The sequence below is a fragment of the Lepus europaeus genome, chromosome 16 (genome assembly GCF_033115175.1).
Source record: "Lepus europaeus isolate LE1 chromosome 16, mLepTim1.pri, whole genome shotgun sequence".
NCBI classification, from domain to species: domain Eukaryota; kingdom Metazoa; phylum Chordata; class Mammalia; order Lagomorpha; family Leporidae; genus Lepus; species Lepus europaeus.
In genome coordinates this window covers 35602501-35627140 of record NC_084842.1, presented here as the reverse complement: position 1 = coordinate 35627140, position 24640 = coordinate 35602501, and the positions used below count along the sequence as shown (strand labels likewise).

At 38.8% G+C, this 24640-nt stretch overlaps 1 protein-coding gene across 1 annotated transcript; it reads right to left on the bottom strand.

Moving 5' to 3' along the window:
* Positions 1 to 23381: 23381 nt before the first annotated feature.
* Positions 23382 to 24125, bottom strand: LOC133775222 (glutathione peroxidase 1-like). The gene is made up of 2 exons (XM_062213393.1): positions 24006 to 24125; positions 23382 to 23885 (listed from the first exon to the last, which is right to left on the bottom strand). The coding sequence occupies exons 1-2, from the start codon at positions 24123 to 24125 to the stop codon at positions 23547 to 23549; spliced, it is 459 nt and encodes a 152-aa protein (XP_062069377.1). The 3' UTR covers positions 23382 to 23546.
* Between the last annotated feature and the right edge of the window lie 515 nt (positions 24126 to 24640).

Sequence of the window (24640 nt, the reverse complement as noted above, 5' to 3'; positions counted from 1 at the left end):
GCGGGCATTCCAAGGTAATGTCTTAACTGCTAGACCAAACACCTACATAGTTTTTATTCAATTTTAAGCCAATCCAGATTGTAGTTTATCACTACTCTTGTAGACTCTTGCTCTTTTCCTTTCTTTCATCATTGCTATTTTTTTTTTACCATAACCTGACATTTAAGTCTTTTATTCCCTCTTTTCCTCCCTCATTTTCTTTCTCTTTTTCATATTTTCATTTCATTTAAACTTCCTCCTTCATCTAATGCCACATCAATTGATCTGATCATAGTTTTCACGTACTTTAAAATGAAAGTTACTGCTTTCTTAAACATTTTTATAAGATGTATTTATTTTGAAAGACAGAGTGACAGGGAGGGAGAGAGAGAACTCGAAGGAGGGGTAGAGGGAGAGATGGAGTAGGGAGAGAGAGAGAGAGAGAGAGAGAATGAGAATCTTCCAACTGCTTGCTTAATCCCTAAATGACCCCCAAAACTAGGGATGACCAGGCTGAAGCCTGGAGTCAGGAGCTCCATTAGGATCTTCCGTGTGAGTGGCAGGGGCTCAAGAAGTTTAGCCATCATATGCCACTTCCAAAGTACATTAGCAGGTAACTTAATCAGAAGCAGAGTAGTCAGAGTTCAAATTGGCACTCCAATATAGTATGTAGTCATTCCAGGTGGCAGTATAACTCTCTAAGCTATAAAACTTTCCTCCTGTTTTCTTAATCATTTTCACAGCTCACAAATATTTTAGAAATTCAGGAAAGTACCAAGAAGAAAGCAATAATAAACTCACTACCTATTGCTACCTTTGGGAACCCCATTCCATATACTTTTTTAACAAACTATCAACAGATGGGTATCTGAGTGGACAGTGAAGCAGCAACCAACACTTGTAGGGCGCTGTTTAAAAATGTTCTCAGTGTGTTGATTTAATCCTTTCTGTGACATCGCTATTGCTTTCACTTATATTTTAATGAGGAAACTGAAACTCTTGGATGTTAAGCACTTACTCCAGGGGGCATAACAAATAAAGATGGAATGAGTAAACAAGCACCCTCAAAATTACCGAGGAACATCAGGGAGGATGCAATGACATTAACTTTTTAAATTAACAAACAATTTGTTTTAAAGAATAGCGTTAGCTCTACAGTAAGATTGAGTGAAAAGTGTAGCAAGTTCCCATATACTTTCTTTAGCTCCCCTCCCCACACTGTGTCTCCTCTACAATTGACATCTCATATCGTAATGTGGTATGTATGGTACAATCTATGAACCAACATTGACACATCATCATCACCTCAAGTCAGCAGTTAACTTTAAGGTCACTCTTTGTGTTGTATATTCTACAGGGTTTGAAAAACATCTAGTAACAAAAATATCTTCTGCGCTCCACCTCTCTCCCCAAACTCTGCTAAACTGTTATCCTTTTATTATCACTTTTCCAGAATGTCACACAGTAGCAATCAAATGTATCCTTTAAAAAGTGTCTTTTTCATTTAATAATATGCCTGTAATATTATTCTATCTTTTAGTGCTTGATGAATGACATCGTTTTTGAGGAAGAAAATCATAAGGAACTGTTAAAAAGCAATGTTTTTATTTCAATCTGAAGAGAGATGTAAATGAATAGAATATTGATATAGAACCAAAGTGTATCTATTACTTGAATATTCCCTGCTTCTTTCATCCAGTACAGTCAGGAGCATTTGAAGACCATGACAGGTCAGATAGTATGAAAGTTAAAGAACAGCAAATGTAATAACATAATTATTAATTATGATTCAAATTCATTGAGCAATATGAACCATTAGCAAGTTTGTAACTGGTTTTTACATTGGGTCAACTCTGTATGGTGCCAGTGAAAACTAAATGTATACTTGCGAATTTGAATTCAATAAAACTTACATTGTCCCAAGGGAATATTTTGTGATTTTCCAACAATTTAATTTAATTATGCTTACATAGATTTTTGAGAGATATTGTCCTTCTAATTTTATTAAAATACAAAATAAAGAATTGCATAGTCTTTGGAAGTTCTTGGTTAAATAAATATAACTGGAGGAATCCATCACAATGGTGAACGTTTTTATCTGTTTTTCTATGTTTTAAGTGTTATATACTATGTTTCTATAATGGTAATCACAAACACTTAAGAGTTTAAGGGAACTTGAAATATCATCAAAATTGAGAAGCTCCGTGTATTTCTTACAGTCTAACTGAGTATATGTCTTTTGAGCAGATTATTTTGGCAGAAATACCAGCTACGACACTTAACTTCAAATAGCTGTTATTTAGTCTTTTTTTTAAAAGATGTTTTTATTTATTTGGGAGTCAGAGTTACAGAAAGAGACAGAGAGAGAGGTCTTCCATCTGCTGGTTCACTCCCCAAATGGCCTTAAAGGCTGAGGCTGAGCCAATCTGAAGCCAGGAGCCAAGAGTTTCTTCCTGGTCTATCATGTGGGTGCAGGGGCCCAAGCACTTGGGCCATCTTCTGCTGTTTTCCCAGACCACAGCAGAGAGCTGGATTGGAAGAGGAGCACCTGGGACATGAACCTGCACCCATATGGGATGCCTGTACTGCAGGCAGAGACTTAGCCTACTATACTACACCACAACACTTGCCTCGTTTGCTATTTATTCGAAGCCATGGCATATATTTTATTTATTTATTTGTTATTTATTTGAAAGTCAGAATTACATAGAGAGGAGAGGCAGAGAGAGAGAGAGATAGTTCATTCTTCCATCCGATGGTTCACTCCCCAGATGGCCGCAACGGCCGGAGCTGTGCTGATCCGAAGCCAGGAGCTAGGAGCTTCTTCTGGGTATCCCACTTGGATGCAGGGCCCAACGACTTGGACCATCTTCTGCTTTCCCAGGCCACAGCAGAGAGCTGGATCGGAAGAGGAGCAGCCAGGTCTTGAACTGGTGCCATATGGGATGCCAGTGCTTCAGGCCAGGGCGTTAACCTGCTGTGCCACAGCGCTGGCCCTGGGCATATATGTTCAAAGTTCTTTTATCTTATCAGTGAATTTAATAAGCTAGGAACTTGACAGAGATAATCAAAAGCAAACTTGGTGGGTGATTATTGTCAATGGTGAGAGCTTATCTGTGTGTGTGTGTATGTACGCGCATGTGAACAAAGAATAGATTCTTATTTTTTTACAATTGTTTAAAAAATAAATTCAAATGTATTTACTGGAAGTTTTTTTCATTTGTATTAAATGTTACTTTCGAAGTTCAATTACCTGGATTTAGTTACTTCCAACGTTTTCACTTTATGGAAAAATTCTGTTGCAATTTAAATCAAACCCATCAGACACAAATAGCATTTATCTGAAATAAAGAAAATGACTTATTCTCATTAATCATTCTAATAGCAATTATCTATAAACCTATTCAATTCAAAATTGGATTTACTCTACAGACAATGAGGTAGACAGATTAAATAAGCCAAAATAATTTAATATCTGCACTGTATTTTTAACAAAATAGTTGCATATTAATAGTAAATATTGAGGGACCAGCACTGTGACATATCAGGTAATGCTACCGCCTGCAGTGCCAGAATCCCATAAGTGTTCTGGTTGGAGTCCCTGCTGCTCCACTTCAAATCCAGCTCTCTGCTATGATCTGAGAAAACAGTAGAAGATGACCCAAGTCCTTGGGCCCCTACACCCACATGGGAGACCTGGAAGAAGCTCCAGGCTCCTGGCTTCGGATCGGCGCAGCTCCAGCCATTGCGGCCACTTGGGGAGTGACCCAGTGGATGGAAGACCTCTCTGTTTCTCTCTGCCTCTAGCTCTTTGTAACTCTGCCCTTCAAATAAATAAATAAATATTAAAAAAAGAATAAATATTGATAGAGAAACTGCTGAAATCAAGCAGCAGTGTTCTATGAATGTGATTAGAAAGGGATTCAACTGGACAAGTGGATATATTTATATATACAACATTATCAGCATTCTTTTTAAAGAGTCTTGATTCTTTGGGAGTTCCTCATAAAGTTCATGGAAAATATTTATTATGAAAGAACTATATATCAGGTTAAATTTTTTTGCACCAAAATAAGCTTATCTTTTAGTTCAATTTTCCATGAAATATTTGAAAACTTTTACATGCTGCTTTGTAATTTTAACGTAGAAAAATAAAAGCACCAAATAAATGACTGAATTTGCTTTTGATAATTAAACTTAAATGTTCAAACTTAAAAGAGTGATACATCTATGTCAACCTAGCAACTAAGTTGAAGCATACCAAATAGGAGAATAAAAGAATTTTTTCAAACCATAAGAAGAATGATGCCCTTTTCCCCAAACTCCCACACACCTAGAAAACAAATATTCCAGTTGCCCAGATTAAATATTCTGTAAAGGTGCTCTGAGGAATAGCAGGAACAAGTGGATAGTTGCTCCAATTATACAGGTGAATAAGAATAATATGGACTTGACTACTGCTTATTTCATGCTGTACATTTCAGAAAGGAAATTGTGATTCGTAGGAACAAGGTTTACTTGAATTACTTTATTACTTGGACGGTGTCAACTAAAAAGCAAGGAAATAGGCTTTAGGGCCCTGTTGTATGTGACTAGGGTCTCATAACTCATGTTTCTTCAGGCTAGTGGTTTTTTTGTTTTTGTTTTTTTTTTTGTTTGTTTTGTTTTTTTGTTTTTTTTGTTTTTTTTGACAGGCAGAGTGGACCGTGAGAGAGAGAGAGACAGAGAGAAAGGTCTTCCTTTGCCGTTGGTTCACCCTCCAATGGCCGCCGCGGTAGGCGCGCTGCGGCCAGTGCACCGTGCTGATCCGATGGCAGGAGCCAGGTGCTTCTCCTGGTCTCCCATGGGGTGCAGGGCCCAAGAACTTGGGCCATCCTCCACTGCACTCCCTGGCCACAGCAGAGAGCTGGCCTGGAAGAGGGGCAACCGGGACAGGATCGGTGCCCGGACCGGGACTAGAACCTGGTGTGCCGGCTCCGCAAGGTGGAGGATTAGCCTAGTGAGCCGAGGCGCCGGCCAGGCTAGTGGTTTTAATGAGCTTCATTCTTATCTGATTTCAGATTCCTTTCTAATTTTCCACTTTTGATAAAGATCTTTCTCCAGAAAGTGCTGATGATCTTCAATGCTAGATTGAAAGTTGATAATCCCGCATCACAGGGAAAACTTACTGATAGAGAGTCATGTTCAGCATAGGAGGAATGTTAGGAAAAGAGGTATAGAACTGAAAAGATGCAGTATACAAATCTACATCCAGACTGAATTTATTCAGAGAAAACAAATTCGTAGACTTGGGTGACCAACTGCCATCATGCATATTGATGAAACACATGGCAGAAGCCCCCTACCCCAGGGGCTGGGCCTTTTTATATATTAGGAGGATCTGGGGACAGAGTTGAGGGTAGAGAGCAGCAGGAGGTGGTGAATGCCTGGAACTGGTCTTTCAGGTGGCTGTGCAGGGCCTCTGGAATCTGAGAAAGAATGTGGGGATGGGGTGTGAAGGCAATGGGGTGTGAGATCCAGTTGAGATTCAAGGGCAAGGAATAAATTCCAGTGTTTATCCTTTGGGCCATGAGAGAGTGGCTGAAGCTATATCTTTGTTTCATAAAGGGGAAGAAGGCTGTAACTCTGATGTGAAAGCTGAATTTAGAAAACAACTCACAGTTCAGTGTTATGTGGGCTCCAGTCATGTTTCGAGAAGCAGAGTGACCCGTTGGAAACCGTGTGTCTTCGTGTGTGTGTGTGTGTGTGTGTATTTAGAAGTCCCTTAGCATTTATAAAATAGATATAATAAAAAAGTGCTGAAAATACCCCTACATTTGAACTAACAAATGTAGAGTATAAAGTGTTTTGAAAAAAAAAAAAAAAACAAAAAACCTTACTATTCTTAGGATTCCACTACAACTATTTTCATAATCTGTTGTTAGATTTATTACCTTTTTTCCATCTCTCATCAACTGTTGTTTATGCCTTATGGTATGTCTGGGCTGACACATTTCATGTGGAGATTAGTAATCAGCTAAGTATAGCTTTTGTTTAGGCCTACTAGTTTTCATTAGTAATACATCTAGAGACAATTTTTATTCAGTTTCCCAATATATTGATTATTAATATCAGTGTTATCAAAAGACTTACTTATGTGGAGTTGGATATTCCACTGGTATCTGTATCACAGCTTGTTGTAGTGCTATTATAACTGAGTTTCTTTATATAAGAGGTCAGTGAGAATCATGGTGCCATTTGTATTTCCCTCTTGATAGAAACTTTCCTTGTCTACATATCAGATATTTTTAAGGGCAGGAATACACAAAGCAGGAATGATCCCAATCCACCCCCTTCTCCCCGAACACACACACCACAGCTGTCATCAAAAATACATATTCCAATCACCCAGAATAAATGCTCTGACATTTATGACTCTGAAATTTCCAGGATCAAGTAGACTGGGTACAAGCCAATATCTTTGTCTCATCCCCCAGTCTTGAACTTGGAGTGATTTCCATTGAGTGTCATGACCTAATAAGGTCTATCTATTGCCTATGAGAATATGAGAAGTATTCAATATGGTCCATATGTTCAGTAACTGTGCTATCACTCTGAATACTTTTCTTGTTTTACTTTTCGGAATACATTCATCATAGAAAAACAATATAAATTAGAAGTACCCCCAATAAATTTCCATACATTTGAGTTTCATAAGGTTTTCACAAGTTCATTTCTTGTGCTTCTGCAGGTAAGATTGTGGACCACTGTCAAATGCAACCTTGGCTTTCATCTGTATTAGTGTGGTTAGTACACCTTCTTGAGTTACTTAACATTATTTGTTGAGTGTTTCTCCCCCCTGTTATTAGGGTCTCATTGCTTTTCTAAGAGGCATCCTATCTTTTACCCTGTTCCTGAAAGATTGTGTCCTCTAATCTGTTTATATTAGACAGATAACCCTTTTTCTCCAAATGTTATTGTTTACGGCAAGCAAATTCAGCCTGTCCGCTAACGCTTAAGCCTGCATGTATGTCTGCTAAAGCTCTTTTTTGTTTGTGGGACCATATTATTTAATCTACCGTTCATGTTGTTTCCATTGAGTATTTGGCTTTAGGAGAGTTGAGGTATATATTTTGTATCTAGCAATGTTGAATGTTCCAAGATAAATTTAAGTAGGTGGTGACCACTCCTAAATGTAATTCAGTTTGGATATGCTATAAGGCTTCTCATATTTTTGTTCCCTTAAACTAGAACTAGCTCTCAGGAATCTGGTCTCCTTGAAACGTCCATTGTCTTCTTGTCATCAGCAATCCATTGTTTTTATTTCTCTTGTACAATAGCTTTCCATTCACAAAAGCAAGGCTGATGGCTTTTAGGGCATAATATGCTATGGCATAATAATCATGCTGCTGTTAGCTTTTGTCCATTTTAACTAGGGACCTTGTAAAGCATCTGATTGTCGAGAATGTCAACTGTGCCACAATGTAGAAAATAATATGCTACATGGTTTAGGACCTTATTATTAAATACTTCCTGGAAATTTCTTCTGAAGTGATATCTTCAATAATAAACATAGCCTAAAATCAAGAGTCAAAGGTAACCAATATATTGGTGTTATTCTATTTAGTAGCTACCAATTGATATCATTCATGAAAATATTGATGATCAAATTATTTCCTAAGGGAATATTACTTCAATTTGCAGGTTATAATTCAACTATTTCTAGTTTTCAAAGTAAGGATATTTTAAAATAATTTATTTGGGAGGCCAAGAGACAGACAGAGAGGGAGAGAAAAAGAGAGAGAGAGAGAATGAGAGAAGAGGCAGAGCTCCCATCCATTGATTCATTCCCTAAGTGCTGGAAATCACCAATATGGGGCAGGCTGAAGCTAGAAGCCAAAAATTCAATACAGATCTTCCACATAGATGGCAGGAACCCGGTTACTTGAACTATCATGGATGCATCCTAAGTTCTGCATTAGCAGGAAGCTGGAGTCAAGATCTGGAGCTAGTATCAAACCCGAGTAATCTGATGGTAGGCGCAAGCATCTTTAACAAGTGTCTTATGTGCTAGACAAAATGCTTACACTGTAAGAGTGGTCCTGATAAACAAAAGTTTTCCTTTGCTGAGAAAGCATTATGAATCCATCTATGGACATGAGCATGGAAATGTAGATTTCCATAATGGACTATGCACTATGGTGTTGTACTATGCAAATTAATGGTAAAACTACTACCCAAACAGTACTCTCAACTTTGTGTGCCTTTGTGGGTGCAATCTGTTGAAATCTTTACTTAGTGTGTACTAAGTTGATCCTCTGTATATAAAGATAATTTAAAATGAATCGTGATGAAAAATGGGATGGGAGAGGGAATGGGAGATGAGATGGTTGCGGGTGTGAGGGAGGTTATGGGGGGCAAAAGCTGCTATAATTCAAAAGTTGTACTTTGGAAATTTATATTTATAAATAAAAGTTAAAAAAGCACAAGCCTTGAAAGAATGAACAATATTCTGGTATCATGACCACTATAGCAACTACCCAAAGTTTCAGGTCATTTATTAGTACTTTGTACAGAATTGATCTGGGCTGTCAAGAGGTAGGAGACTACACAGATTTTGCCTGCTTTAATTCCTGATCTTGAAGCAATGGAAATGGATTGCAGTTTTAGTTGAAGATGTCCAGTGGCTATAGAGGTCCACTCTTGAGGAAGTATCCTTTTAGAATGAGAAATGTGAGTCCACAAGTAAGTATCTTTTAATTAAGTTGCATGAGGGTTGGTTAACAACACTTGGTGGGGTACTTTCTTTTCTTTTTTTTTTTTTTTCTTTTTTTTGACAGGCAGAGTGGATAATGAGAGAGAGAGAGAGACAGAGAGGAAGGTCTTTCTTTTTGCTGTTGGTTCACCCTCCAATGGCCGCTGCGGCCAGCGCATCTCGCTGATCCGAAGCCAGGAGCCAGGTGCTTCTCCTGGTCTCCAATGCGGGTGCAGGGCCATCCTCCACTGCCTTCATGGGCCATAGCAGAGAGCTGGCCTAGAAGAGGGGCAACCGGGATAGAATCCGGCGCCCTGCCCGGGACTAGAACCCGGTGTGCCGGTGCCGCAAGGTGGAGGATTAGCCTGTTAAGCCACGGCGCTGGCCGGGGTACTTTCTGAAAAGGTTGGAGGAAGTTTTTTATTTGATGCTATTTGTGGTGAACACATTTTCCTGGATGAAGATCCTGACTTCAGTATTTTCATCTCTTTGGATCTCACTGTTAAAAGAGAATTTTGGGGGAGGCATTTGATAAGACCCTGACAATATTTGAGAATGTCCCCTGTGAGAAGTGCTGATGTGTGTGTTCCTTAATCTTTATGCATTAGTTTTCTTGTTATCTCAATGAGAGAATAGAACAAAGGTTGAACAAAAACAGTGGAATAGCTCTGGCCAGGGAAGTTTAAAACCTATTGTTTTTTGCCAATTGTGTCTTTATTATTCCATTTATACTTTCACTTATCCAGAAGACCAAGAATTATGGTAAGAAGCACAATGGATGTATTTAAAAATTGGCCATATCTTGCAAATAGACTGAAGTATTTGAGCAGTAAATTGTAAGGAAACTCTCAGGAAAGAAAATGTTTTCTAGTAAAGTTTTTTCTATCATTTAGGCCATGGCTCTAAAGCATGGGAATGTTTCAACCCAATGATGAACACAGTGCTTCACTAAAACACACTTGTATCCCTGAGATAGAAGTAACTGAATAAAGTTCAATTGCCATATTTAAAAAGATCCCAGGGCAAAATAAAATGCCCCTGTGATTCATTAAGCAGCTTCCTAGGATTAGGCTTAGGGAAAATGGTGCAATAGGAGTATACCTTTTGAGTACTGTAAGAGGCAGCTTCCAGTAAACGCTGTTTATCCCATGCTATCAGAGTTCCAGTAAGTTAGCATCCCATGCTATCAGAGTTCCAGTAAGTTCTTCAAAAGAAACAGTCAGGACAGTGAAGAGGGAACCGACAGAATGGGAAAAAATATTTGCAAACTATACTACAGATAAAGGGTTCATAACCAGAATCTACAAAGAAATCAAGAAATCCACAACAACAAAACAAACAACCCACTTAAGAGATGGGCCAAGGACCTCAATAGACATTTTTCAAAAGAGGAAATCCAAATGGCCAACAGGAACATAAAAAAATGTTCATGATCACTAGCAATCAGAGAAATGCAAATCAAAACCACAATGAGGTTTCACCTCACCCCGGTTAGAATGGCTCACATTCAGAAATCTACCAACAATAGATGCTGGAGAGGATGTGGGGAAAAAGGGATACTAACCCACTGTTGGTGGGAATGCAAACTGGTTAAACCACTATGGAAGTCAGTCTGGAGATTTCTCAGAAACCTGAACATAACCCTACCATACAACCCAGCCATCCCACTCCTTGGAATTTACCCAAAGGAAATTAATTTGGCTAATAAAAAAGCCATCTGCACATTAATGTTTATTGCAGCTCAATTCACAATAGCTAAGACCTGGAACCAACCCAAATGCCCATCAAAAGTAGACTGGATAAAGAAATTATGGGACATGTACTCCATAGAATACTATACAGCAGTAAGAAACAACGAAACCCAGTCATTTGCAACAAGATGGAGGAAATCTGGAAAACATCATGCTGAGTGAATTAAGCCAGTCCCAAAGAGACAAATATCATTTGTTTTCCCTGATCGGTGACAACTGAGCACCAAAGGGGAAACCTGTTGAAGTGAAATGGACACTATAAGAAACAATGACCTGATCAGCTCTTGTCCTGACTCTAGATGTACAATGTAATACTTTATCCTTTTTAGTATTTGTTGTTGTTGTTGTTGTTGTTCTAGTACTAGTGGTTGAACTCTGTAATCAACACACAAATATTCTTAGGTGTTTAAATTTTAACTGAAAAGTGATCCCTGTTAAATTTCAGAGTGGAAAAAGAGAGGGAGGAGATGTACAATTTGGGACATGCTCAATCAGACTTGCCACAAATGATGGAGTTAGAAATGTACCAGGGGATTCCAATACAATCCCATCAAGGTGGCATGTACCAATGCCATCTCACTAGTCCAAGTGATCAATTTCAGTTCACAACCGATGGCTCTGATAGGTCTAAGAGTCAAAGGGATCACACAAACAAGACAAGTGTCTGCTAATACTAACTGATAGAATCAAAAAGGGAGAGAAAGATCCAACATGGGAAGTGGGATACACAGCAGACTCATAGAATGGCAGACATCCTAAACAACACTCTGGCCTCAGAATCAGCCCTTAAGGCATTTGGATCTGGCTGAAGAGCCCATGAGAGTATTGTAGGCATGAAAAGCCAAGATCATGGAAAAGGAAAAAAAACAAAAAACAAAAAACAAACAAACAAACAAAAAAAAAACAGAAGAAGACCTAAATGAAAGATCTCTGTGAGTGAAAGAACGGGGCCATCAAAGAAGGAGGTACCTTTCTCTGAAGGGAGGAGAGAACTTCCACTTTGACTATGACCCTATTGGAATAAGATCGAAGTCGGTGAACTCTAAAGGCTTCCATAGCCATGGCAACTCATGACTAGAGCCTAGGGAGATTACTGACGCCATGAACAGGAGTGTCAAATTGTTAAGTCAGCAACAGGAGTCACTGTGTGCTTACATCCCATGTGGGATCTGTCCTTAATGTGTTGTCTAATGTGCAGTGATGCTATAACTAGTACTGAAACAGTATATTTACACTTTGTGTTTCTGCGTGGGTACAAACTGATGAGATCTTTACTAATTATATACTGAATCGATCTTCTGTATATAAAGATAATTGGAAATGAAAAAAAAAAACCTGGTGTTAAATTGGAAATGGTATAGAAAATTAATTAATTTTTTTGAAAAGTATTATGTAGGATCTCTGTCTTTAATGTGCTGTACACTCTTATTTAATGCTATAACTAGTACTCCAACAGTATTTTTTTTTCACTTTGTGTTACTATATGGGGCAAACTGTTGAAATCTTTACCTAATATATACTAAACTGATCTTCTGTATATAAAGAGAATTGAAAATGAATCATGATGTGATTGGAAGGGGAGAGGGAGCGGGAAAGGGGAGGGTTGCGAGTGGGAGGGAAGTTTTGGGAGGGGGAAGCCATTGTAACCCATAAGCTGTACTTTGGAAATTTATATTCATTAAATAAAAGTTTAATAATAAAAAAAAACAGTTCCAGTAAGTTAACTCATGAACTTACTATGAGAAAGGTAGCAATGTCCTGTATGGAAGGATTGGCCTATCATTTGGCTCACACCACAAACCAGTCTCAGAAGACAATACTGCCACCTCCCCATTTTTCCATGTTTGAAATTTTTTTCAAGGGCCTTTACTTGTGCCTCCTTCAGTGAGGTTTTGAATGAGAAATGTAATTTTAAGGGCAGTTCATGATATTGGTTCTTCAGGTCAGAGGTGAGTTTTAAAGCTTCATATTTAGCCTTCACATCCGTGAAATGATTGCCTTTGCTTCTTGAGTTGACTAATTTTGAATGTCCAGAGTTTTTTTTTGGAATAGCTAATGATTTCAGTTTCTGAATTGCTTCTAAAAACAATAACCTATGGCTATTCCAACTGGGTTGCCCTGGGAAGGTTAAGAATTGTGTTTTTCCATAGCATCCCCAAATCATGGGATACTGTTCATGTAACTATTACCCACCTTATCTTTGGCCAATTGACAAATATTGGTTAAAGCAATCAGCTCAGTTTACTGGGCTGATTTTGCAACTGGGAGAGGGTTGCTTTCTATGATCTCTATTAAGGAGAAAACTGCCTATCCTGCATTGTATTTCCTCAAGTCTTCACCTAAATAGGATGTATCAGTAACCCAAACAAAAACTGCATTATCAGGGGAGGGGTAGTGAGGGGAACTCTTGCAATTCCTATCTGGGAATGAGGATTTGGTCAGTAAAAGTAATAGAGCCATGGGGCATGTCATCAGAAGTCAGTGGTGGAGTCTAGGAGAAGATAGTTTAAAAAAGTGGAAAAAGTGCAGTCTCAGGGAAGAGTTAGGGAGAAAACAGAGAGGAAACTCTATGTAAATTGTAGGAATTCAGTGGACCTACATGGAGGGCAAAGATGCACACAACTAGGACCTCAGCAGCTGAGGGTCTCTGCACCAGTGTTGGAGAGTGAGGTGATATCAGACTGAAGCAGCCCAAGCCACTGGCAAAAAGGCTGCAGGAAGAGCCAAGAGGGAATCCAACTTGGAGCCCTGTGAGGGATAGTGTACCCACCAAACTAGAGGAGAAAAAACAAAAAGGGGACACATTTTTCTCTCTCCCCCATCAGCCTGCAAAGGCATCCTGTAACAAGCTGACAGAGAACAGGTTCCATTTTGAACATACATAACTGCTACACCAGCTCATGTCTGCTCCCAGCAATCAGCCAAGCTGAGACTCCTGAGTCTGGTGGGGAGAACAGACAGGGGGCTGGGTGCTCGTGACTGTGGGAGCTTGTGTGCCAGGACTGTGAAAACCCTGAGGGTGTGTGGGAGGACTCATGGTGTGGCTGGGACATTGGGAAGTCACTGTGGGAGGCTCCACATGATCCGGGCTCCCTGATTACCTGGTGAGGGGCATTCTGGGGAATCCGAGCTTACAGTAAGGACTGCACAGATTCTTTGTGTGGTCCTTGTGGCAGAACAGACAAATAATATACTCACTGGGGCTAGCGCCCAGGCACTGGTCTTCTTCAAGGAGAGGTGCTCAGTTGAGTCTATGCCAACAGACATGAAGAAATCTCCCCTGTGATGAAAAAAAATTTACTAGGTCAAATCTGGGTGTGTCACCTCAGACACATCCTTCACCTGGAACACTGAACAGAGCTCCTGGCCACTCCCACCAAATGCCTCTAGCTATTCCCTGAAAGCAGACACTCCATAAATCCACTCAGAGATAGTCCAAAGATAAAAGCTGCCACAGTGAGAAAACAAAGAATTCAACAAGTTTCCTCACAAATGCCGAATAACAAATGCACAAATCCATGACACAAGAATAAAGAAGACAACGTGACACCCCCTAAAAACATAACACCTCAATACTAGATTTTAAAGATGATGAGATTGAAGAAATGCCATAAATGTAATTAAAAAAAATTGGTCATAGGATTACTTAGAAGTAATCAGAAGCAAATGCATGAACTGATGAAATCCATACATGACATGAAAGAAAATTTCTTCCACAAGATGGAGATCTTAAAGAGAAATCAAAATAAAAACTTTGAAATGGAGAATTTAATAGAACAAATAAAAAATACAGTAGAGAGCCTTAACAACAGAATCAATGAAGCAGAAGAAAAAAATCTGACTTAGAAGATAAAGTATAGGAAATTATACAGTCAGACCAAACACAAGAAGAAATTAGAATACTAAAAAAACACTGTTAGGAATGGATAGGATACTATCAAACAACCCAACATATGGGTCCTAGAAGTTCCTGAAGGCATGGTAAAAGATAGAAAGGACTAGAAGGGCTTTTTAGTGAAATAGCAGAAAATTTACCCAATTTGGAGAAAGAAAGGGACATGCAATTACAGGAAGCACATAGAACTCCTAGTATGTATGACCAGAAAAGATCTTCACCATGACATATTGTAATCAAGCTCTCAATCAAGTAAAACAGAAAGACAAGATTCTAAAATATGCATGAGAGAAATGCCAGATTACTTTCAGAGGATCTCCAGTTACACTCACAGCAGACTTCTCATGAGAAACTCTATAGGCTAGGAGAGAATGGCAAGATATATTCCAAGTCTTAAGAGAAGAAAACTGCCAATCAAGAATACTATACCTTGCAAAGTTCTCATTTATGAATGATGTTGAAATAAAGTCCTTCCATGACAAACAGAAACAAAGAATTTATCACCACCTGTCTGACCTTGCAGAAGGTGCTTAAGGATGTGCTACACACAGAAACACAGAAACATGGTCATTACTACTAAAGAAGGTAAAGGAAGGAAATCTCCCAGTAAAAGTACAAAGAGAATCCAAAATAAAAAAAAAATAGAAATATATATGGAAAATGGCAGAGCAAAGTCGTTACTTATCAATAGTCACCTTGAATGTAAATGACCTCAACTTTCCAGTTAAAAGACACAGACTGGGCTGGCGCCATGGCTCACTTGGCTAATCCTCTGCCTGCGGGGCCCGCACCCTGGGTTCAAGTCCCGGTTGGGGCCCTGGATTCTGTCCCGGTTGCTCCTCTTCCAGTCCAGCACTCTGCTGTGGCCTGGGAAGCCAGTGGAGGATGGCCCAAGTCCTTGGGCCCTGTACCCACATGGGAGTCCAGGAGGAAGCACCTGGCTCCTGGCTTCAGACCAGTGCAGCGCACTGGCTGTAGCGGCCATTTAGGGGGTGAACCAACGGAAAAAGGAAAAAGGAAGACCTTTCTCTCTGTCTCTCTCTCACTGTCTAACTCTGCCTGTCACAAAAAAAAAAAAAAAAAAAAAAAAAAAGAAGAAGAAGAAGAAGAAGACGACGACACAGACTGGCTGAACAGATTAAAAACAAAACCTGTCTATTTGCTGCCTACAAGAAAAACATCTCACCAACAAAGTTCAACCCTTTTTTGTGTGTAATCCTTTATTATTGATCTCATATTTTCTATTATCTCTGGTATTGGAGGGTATGTCCTATATTATGCAAAGGTGTTAAGGTTTCACATCAACTTTAATAGAGCTGACAGTATATTTTTCCAATACCTATGCATGATTGAGACCACATGTGTTCTGGAAAATTTTGCAATAGATTATTCACATACTTACTCACTTTTGGATTAGAAAACAATTTGTTGAATTTAAATTTGCATTGGTTTTATTTCTTCTGCATTAAATTACTCAAATTTTTTGTCTTATTCCTGTTTTTTTTTTGGGTCCATTTCCAAAATTTCTCTATTTTGAGAGAAGGAAATTTGTGTTATAGGTTTCTAAAAATTCTCTACTATAATGATATATTGGGGGGCCAGCGCAATAACAAAGATATAGAATCAATCTGGATGTCTATCAAGTGATCCCTGGATAAAGAAAATCTGTTGTATATACAACGTAATATTACTCAAGTGTGAAAAAAGAATGAAATCCTGACATCTGCAACAGACTGGTGGAACTAGAGACCATTCTGTTAAGTGAAATAAGCCATACCCCAAAAGATAAATATTACATTTTCTCTCATATATTGAAGTTAATGTATAGGGAGTATAAGAATTGTGCAGATATTTATAAATATTGTCTTTACTAAATCATAACATCTACATGACAATACATCCTTCTTTCCTCACTTTGTGATAAATGTCATGAATCTCACATTATATGTTATTAATATCCCTGTTTTCAAAAAAGTAGTATTTTATTTATCTGTATAATGTATACGTATGTCAAAAATTGTTAAGTCTAAAATTTAAAAAATGCTTCTGGGAGCACAGAGAAAAAAGAAATGTCACACTATATCCCATAAATATGTAATTACTGGTAAAATGATAATCTAATTAAAAATAAATTCCTTTCTCAATTTTTAGGGAAGGATAAAAAAAACAAAATCTTCCCCTAACCTAGAAAAACTGTCTTAAAATAGAACAGAAATAAACCAACTTTATTAAAGAATAAGCACTCAGTCAGAATGTGATGTCTATCACATTGAAAAGACAGAATTTCATCCCTTAATATCTCCAAACTGATACAACCTATTACAAACATGCTTTCAAGATAGAGAACTATTAGTTTTAAGACAAGAGAACTTAAGAATGCCCTTTGTCACATGGTGTTTGTTCTAATTTTATAAAAGTATTTGGGGAGAATCCTGGAGTTGCCTTTATTGGGAGGAGTGACAAACTTCTCATAGTAAGTTAGAACAAAGTAGCCTCAGGACTTAGACTCTCACCTGTGCATGGTAACTGGGAGGTGAGGTGATCACATCCTCAATATTTGCAGTTCACAAAGATGGTTTCCAGGTCATTGAGGACGTTGTGGGACTGAAAGAAGCTTGTTTAGTCATTATAAAGATATACATATATATATATATATATATATATATATATACACATTTGGAAACATTTTTCCTGCAGTAGCCTTTTAATTTTAAATGCCTGATCTCTGTGTATGGCACCCTCCCCAACACTTGATATGATGTTTAATTTATTTTAAATTTCAGGACTGCAGTAGATATGTAGTGGTATCTCACTATAGTTTTAATTTGCATTTCACTATTTCTCTAGTTTTGATATTAGACACCTTTCCCGTGCTTGCTTGCCATTAAAAAGCACCAGTATAGGCCTCTCAAAAATATGCCATTTTGGCAGGGATATTTTGAGCTGAAGAGAACTGAACAACAGCAAAACCAGGAAGAATTTTCTGCCCTCCTCTTTTTGGCCTAAAAGAGAGGAATAAAATTCCCTTTATAAAAGTGATATGAGATGAGATTGTGCGCATTTCAGGGACAGTCTATTCAACAAATGGTGCTGGGAAAACTGGATTTCCACTTGCAGAAGCATGAAGCAAGACGCTTACCTTACACCTTACACAAAAATCCACTCAGCATGTATTAAAGACTTAAATCTACGACCCGACACCATCAAATTATTAGAGAGCATTGGAGAAAACCTGCAAGATATAGGCACAGCAAAGACTTCTTGGAAAAGACCCCAGAAGCACAGGCAGTCAAAGCCAAAATTAACAATTGGGATTACATCAAATTGAGAAGTTTCTGCACTGCAAAAGAAACAGTCAGGAAAGTGAAGAGGCAACTGACAGAATGGGAAAAAATATTGCAAACTATGCAACTGATAAAGGGTTAATAACCAGAATCTACAAAGAAATCAAGAAACTCCACCACAACAAAACAAATAACCCACTTAAGAGATGGGCCAAGGACTTCAATAGACATTTTTCAAAAGAGAAAATCCAAATGGCCAACAGACACATGAAACAATTTTCAGGATCACTAGCAATCAGGGAAATGCAAATCAAAACCACAATGAGGTTTCACCTCACCCCAGTTAGAATGGCTCACATACAGAAATCTACCAACAACAGATGCTGGAGAGGATGTGGGGAAAAAGGGACACTAACCCACTGTTGGTGGGAATGCAAACTGGTAAAGCCACTATGGAAGTCAGTCTGGAGATTCCTCAGAAACCTGAATATAACCCTACCATACAACCCAGCCATCCCACTCCTTGGATTTACCCAAAGGAAATTAAATTGGAAAATAAAAGAGCTGTCTGCACCTCAATGTTTATTGCAGCTCAGTTCACAATAGCTAAGACATAGAATCAACCTAAATGCCCATCAATAGTAGACTGGATAAAGAAATTACTGGATATGTACTCTATAGAATACTATATAGCAGTAAAAAAAAATTTGCAACAAGATGGAGGAAATCTGGAAAACATCATGCTGAGTGAATTAAGCCAGTCCCAAATATCATATGTTTTCCCTGATCAGGACAACTAACTGAGCACCTAAAAGGAAACCTCTTGAAGTGAAATGGACACTATCAGAAACAATGTCTTGATCAGCCCTTGTCCTGTCAAGGAACAACTTTCTACTTTATTCCTTTTAGTATTTTTTTCTTCTACTTAATACTATTGGTTGAACACTGTAATTAACACACAATGATTCCTAGGTGTTTAAATTTAACTGAAAAGTGATCCCTGTTAAATATAAGTGTGGGAATAAGAGAGGGAGGAGATGTACAGTTTGGCACAGGATCAATTGGACTTACTCCTAATGGTAGAATTAGAAATGTGCCAGGGTATTCCAATTCAATCCCATCAAGATGGCATGTACCAATGCCATCTCACTAGTCAAAGTGATCAGTTTCAGTTCACAATTTATCATAATGATAGGATGAAGAGTCAAAGGGATCACATAAACAAGACTAGTGTCTGCTAATACTAACTGATAGAATTAAAAAGGAGAGAACGATCCAACATGGAAAGCAGGTTACATAGCAGACTCATAGAATGGCAGATGCCCTAAACAGCACTCTGGCCTCAGAATCAGCCCTTAAGGCATTCGGATCTGGCTAAAAAGCCCATGAGAGTATTTTAGGCATGGAAAGGCAAGACACTCTGGCAAGAAAAAAAAAAAACTAACTGAAAGATCTCTGTGAGATCCCAGTAAAAGGAACGGGCCATCAAAGAAGGAGGTACCTTTCTCTGAAGGGAGGAGAGAACTTCCACTTTGACTATGACCTTGTCTAAAGAAGATCGGAGTTGGTGAACTCAAGAGTAGCCTTGGCAACTCATGACAAGAGCCTCGGGTGATTACTGACGCCATAAATAAGAGTGTCAATTGTTAAGTCAACAACAGGAGTCACTGTGCACTTACTCCCCAGGTAGGATCTCTGTTTAATGTGTTGTACTACGTGAAATAACGGTATAACTAGCACTCACACAGTACTTTATACTTTGTGTTTCTGTGTGGGTGCAAACTGTTGAAATCTTTACTTAGTATATACTAAATTGATCTTATGTATATAAAGATAATTGAATATGAATCTTGATGTGAATGGGATGGGAGAGGGAGCGAGAGATGGATGGTTGCGGGTGAGAGGGAGGTTATGGGAAAAAAGCCACTATAAACCAAAAGTTGTACTTTGGAAATTTATATTTATTAAATAAAAGTTAAAAAAGGTGATGTGAACTTCCATTTGTAAAGGTCATCTCTCTATTGTGCTAGGAAGAGGAGGATGATGCTTACTTCTTCTCTGCATAGCTGGCCTTGGTAAGTACCCCTCATCTACTCTGCCTTTCCTAGTCACTTTCTTACAGTTAAACATGGTAGTAACTGAAACACTGCTTGTCTTGATTTTGTTACTTCACAACTGCTCATCTTTTGTAAAAATGGTATAAAAGCTCACAGGCTTATAGACCTCTTTAGATTTTGATCTTTCTTCTGTAAAACCCTTGTAACATATACAATTTTAAACATCAATGAAATTTGTTTGGCCTTTTGCCTTCTTAGCCTTTTGCCAGCTTAAATCACTGGTCCTAGTAAAAGAATATGAGGGTAGAAAATAACTTTTTGCTATCCCACACCATTCACATATCTTCAAGGCAGTGCCTGTTGTATTTCTTGCTGAACTTTAATTTTAAATTGGATTGTTTTGCTTTATTATTGGTTTTGTATGTTTTGTATATATTCTGAATATTAATCTTTTATCAGCTGTGTGTTTTTCAAATGCTTTATTCTTGTCTATGTCTTGGCATATTAGCAGTTAGCAGTGATTTTAAAATTTAACATCAAATTGTTCTCTATGAATTGTACTTTTGACTAAGAAAAATTTGTTAACCCCTAAAACCCACAGATTTCCTATTGATTTTCTTTTGAAGACTGGTAGTTTCGTGTTTCACATTCAGAACTATGATCAATTCTGAGTTAATTATTTTTGTATATTGTATAAGATACTACACAAAAACACAGCTATTTTTTTAACATGGTTCTCCAGTTATTGTACACAATTTTTTGAAAAGGCTATCCTTTCCATTAAAATGTCTTTTCATCTGTTGAAAAATGAAACAAGAGTCCAGAAGAACCATGCAACACTCCAGACCAAACATGGTTCTGAATAATCCGTCTACAACATTGTGATCCACTCTCAAAACTAGGAACATGGGGAATGATGTACAGAAATTACCTGAATGATGCAGTTTGGAATTTGATGTTTAGTGTCATAATTTGTAGTTTTCAGATTCTGTTTGACTGAGGCACAGTTGCTTAGCTGCAAGAATATACTTTTGGATTAGATTATAATTTACTGGTGTATCAAGCAATGTCATAGTTCACTTCATACAAAGGCCTGTTTTAACAAACTCTCAAGTATAAGACTAGTTTAGGCCAATGTATTGTAGTTTAACATGTATTTGTCAAAATTCGGTGTTCTGTGTATTTATGGGACTGTTTATGACTTTTTATGGACTATATTAATAATATTTACCTTTATTTACTTCCATAGTATAATATTTTACCTACTGTAAGTCTTGAAATAATGTAGTTTTTACCCTCCCATTTTATTCTTTCTAAAAATTGCTTTGGCTATTCCGAATCTTCTATTTTCTGTATGAATGTTAGAAGCAGCTTGTTAATTCTCATAAAACTATCTACGATGGTTTTTAATGGAATTTTCATGACTATACAACAACTGGGGGAAACTGATACCTTACAGTATTAAGTACTATATATATAAATATATATATATATACTATATATATATATATATATATATATATGAATGGGGTATATCTTTCCATGTATTTAGGACTTCTTTGTTTAATTTACTCAAATATATTAAAAGTGAAAGTTTTTACATTCTGCTCGCAACATTAGAAATTTTTGGAGAAAATGTAATGCTTTTGATTCTTGTAGTAAATAGGCAATAGGTGAGCAAGTGAGTTTGGAGAGGGATGTACAGAATCCCTGGAATGTATGATAGAATTGAACATCTAAAGATCTGCAATTAGTGGTGGTTTGACATATTGGAAATTGTTGGTGCATGTGGGGAATGTGAGAAGGGAAATGTGTGACTAGATCCTTATCATATATGCTCTTTGAAGAAACTCGATTTCTATCCTTTTAGCAATAAGGCTATTAAAAGATTTTAAGCAAAGGAATTACATGCAATCTAAAAGTTCACTCAGAGTCAAATGATTTGTTTCAACATTTTAGAAGCTGTTTGCATTTTATTCTTTGTAAACTGGTGGAACAGTCTCCATATTTGAGGAATATTAGATGTCCCACTGTATAAATACAATTTATTTTCACTTGTTTTAAATGTACTTGTTTTTAGCATTACAAAATATATCTCAGATTTATTTACACTGGACTCTGGTGAGCAAGTATAACCCTAACACTATACCCAATTCCAATGTTATTCATATTTTCAATGATTTCAATTTTTTTTTGACAGATTTAGACAGTGAGAGAGAGAGAGAGAGAGAGAGAGAGAGAGAGAGAGAGAAGGTCTTCCTTTCCTTTGGTTCACTCCCCAGATGGCTACTACAGCCAGTGCGCTGTGCCAATCCGAAGCCAGGAGCCAGGTGCTTCCTCCAGGTCTTCCATGTAGGTGCAGAACCCAGGGACTTGGGCCATCCTCCACTGCCGTCCCAGGCCACAGCACTCCAACTGCGACTAGAACCTTGGGTGCTGGCGCCGCAGGTGGAGGATTAGCCAAGTGAGCTGTGGCGCCGGTCAATGATTTCAATTTTTTAGCATACTCTCTTTTGTTATAATTTAGCTATACAAAAAGGTTTAGTTGTTTTTATTGCTATTTTTAATTGTTGTTTGTCTTATGCTTAGGTATAAATTCCCTTATACACTTGGTGACCTAAATTTTTGCTCCCTGTATGTGTTCCTTATCATCAATGCTTGCCCATACTCAACACTGTCACTCCAACGAGATTTTCCGCACTGTCATTTCCCTTAATTAAACAGATATGTTGATTTTTTATTATATTGTCTCCATATAACCAATTCAATTACTTTTTCCTTCTTAGAGTTTCTCTTCTAGGCAGGGAACAACATACACCATGGCATTTAACTTTCTACATTTTGTCACAACCTGAGTGAATGTGAGAGACAGCACATTAATGGTTTCTTAAATTTACAATTTTTTCTCTGCTATTAATATGCAGTTTGTAAAAGATCCATGATACAATGATTCTATTTTAGCACAGCAGGATTGTGTAGACTGCTGACAAGTTAGGTAACAACTGAGTCAAGGTTTACACACAGTAAAACCTAGCCTTCTCAATTACCAATCTAATTTCTTTCTTCATTTTTGTGTTGAAAAATTCATTTATGGCCGGCGCCGCGGCTCACTAGGCTAATCCTCCGCCTTGCGGCGCCGGCACGCTGGGTTCTAGTCCTGGTCGGGGCACCGGATTCTGTCCCGGTTGCCCCTCTTCCAGGCCAGTTCTCTGCTGTGGCCAGGGAGTGCAGTGGAGGATGGCCCAAGTCCTTGGGCCTTGCACCCCATGGGAGACCAGGAGAAGCACCTGGCTCCTGCCATCGGATCAGCGTGGTGCACTGGCCGCAGCGCGCCAACTGCGGCGGCCGTTGGAGGGTGAACCAACAGCAAAAGGAAGACCTTTCTCTCTGTCTCTATCTCACTATCCACTCTGCCTGTCAAAAAAAAAAAAAAAAAATTCATTTATACTACTTACAAGAGAATTGTACTCCCAAAATACATATCTTCTTAATGAACTTCTGTTTCTAATTTATGTTCATTATTGATTATTTTCCCTTTTAATTCTGAATTCCATATTTCTTAAAATAAGGAACTCTTCACCATATCAGCACCATTTGTTTCCCTTGAAAGAAATAAAAGGATATTTCTAATCTGAAATATTTTCATTTTAACCAGGTACTCTCTCTTTTTTTTTTAAGCTCGCCTCAGGCTGGCAGAGGAGAGGCAGGGATGGACAGGACCAGCGCCCACCTGGGGGTTTCCCGGACATCAGGCGTTCCTCCATTTGTTTTCGGGGGAACGCCCTCATGGATGAAACCCCCAGAGAGCAGCAGGCCACTGGCCAGCAGCCAGGATGGGGGAGCGCCCTAGGCACCGCCAGACCCCTTGGACAGCAGGGCTTGGATGTCGGGCTCGATGTCGATGGTGGGGAAGTGGCGGCTGTACCTGCGCACCGGGACGCCATCAGGGCCCACCAGGAACTTCTCGAAGTTCCAGGAAACGTCGTTGCGACACACCAGGGACCAGGTGATGGGGTCGTCGCTGGGCGCCGGCAGGGCCTTACGTCCAGGCAGGAAGGCGAAGAGCAGGTGCGCCTTGGCACCATTCACCTCGCATTTCTGGAAGAGCAGGAAGTTGGGCTCGAACCCACCTCCAGGCGGGACATACTTGAGAGAATTCAGAATCTCCTCATTCTTGGCGTTCTCCTGATGTCCAAACTGGTTGCACGGGAAGCCGAGCACGACCAGGCCCCGGGGCCCGAGGCGCTCTTACAGCTCGTTCATCTGGGTGTAGTCCCGGACCGTAGTGCCTCAGAGCGACGCCACATTCTCCATGAGCAGCCCCTTGCCCCGCAGGGAGCCCAGGTTCGCGGGCTCCCCACCGGCCAGCGGGTGCGCCAAGGAGTACACCGACTGGGCAGCCACCGCCATAGGAGCCGCACACATGGTGCGAGACAAAGCGTAGCTTCCGAAGCGCGGACTTAACCAGGTACTTGCAAGTACAATGCTTTGTAAAGTCACTGTGGGATTTTAAAGTACATGTTCCTTGGCTACACTGTGGGAAGAAGTTTGCCCAGTTCTGCATCTTCTTGGCAAATGTCTTTCTTCCCTCTCTTTAATCTTTCAAACACTCTTGTCCCAGCCTGTTGATTGGCTGTGTCTTCATCCCTAAGCAGTACACCTGCTTCCACTTAATCAAGGACCTCTCTTTTTCTTCTTTCAAGTATGGAAATTTAGATTTGTTGAACTGAATCATGGTTATTGGAATGTTCTGTTAAATTTATCAACTATATATTTGAAGATATAATTCATAAAAATCTCTTTGTGTTTGAAAAAACTCCAACCTTTTGATAGTAATTTTCTGATATGACTTTTGGAACTATTTGGTTCCAAAGAACTTGTTGCGCTCGTATTATGAACAGTTATCATCAGGCTGAGAAATTATGGCAATGTGTGCAAAG

Bases quoted from the DNA above. Each gene is read 5' to 3' on its own strand.
- LOC133775222 (XM_062213393.1), bottom strand. From the start codon at position 24,125: ATGTGTGCGGCTCCTATGGCGGTGGCTGCCCAGTCGGTGTACTCCTTG. The intron at 23,886-24,005 runs GTGGCGTCGCTC...TTTGGACATCAG, and splicing joins AGGGGCTGCTCATGGAGAAT to GAGAACGCCAAGAATGAGGA.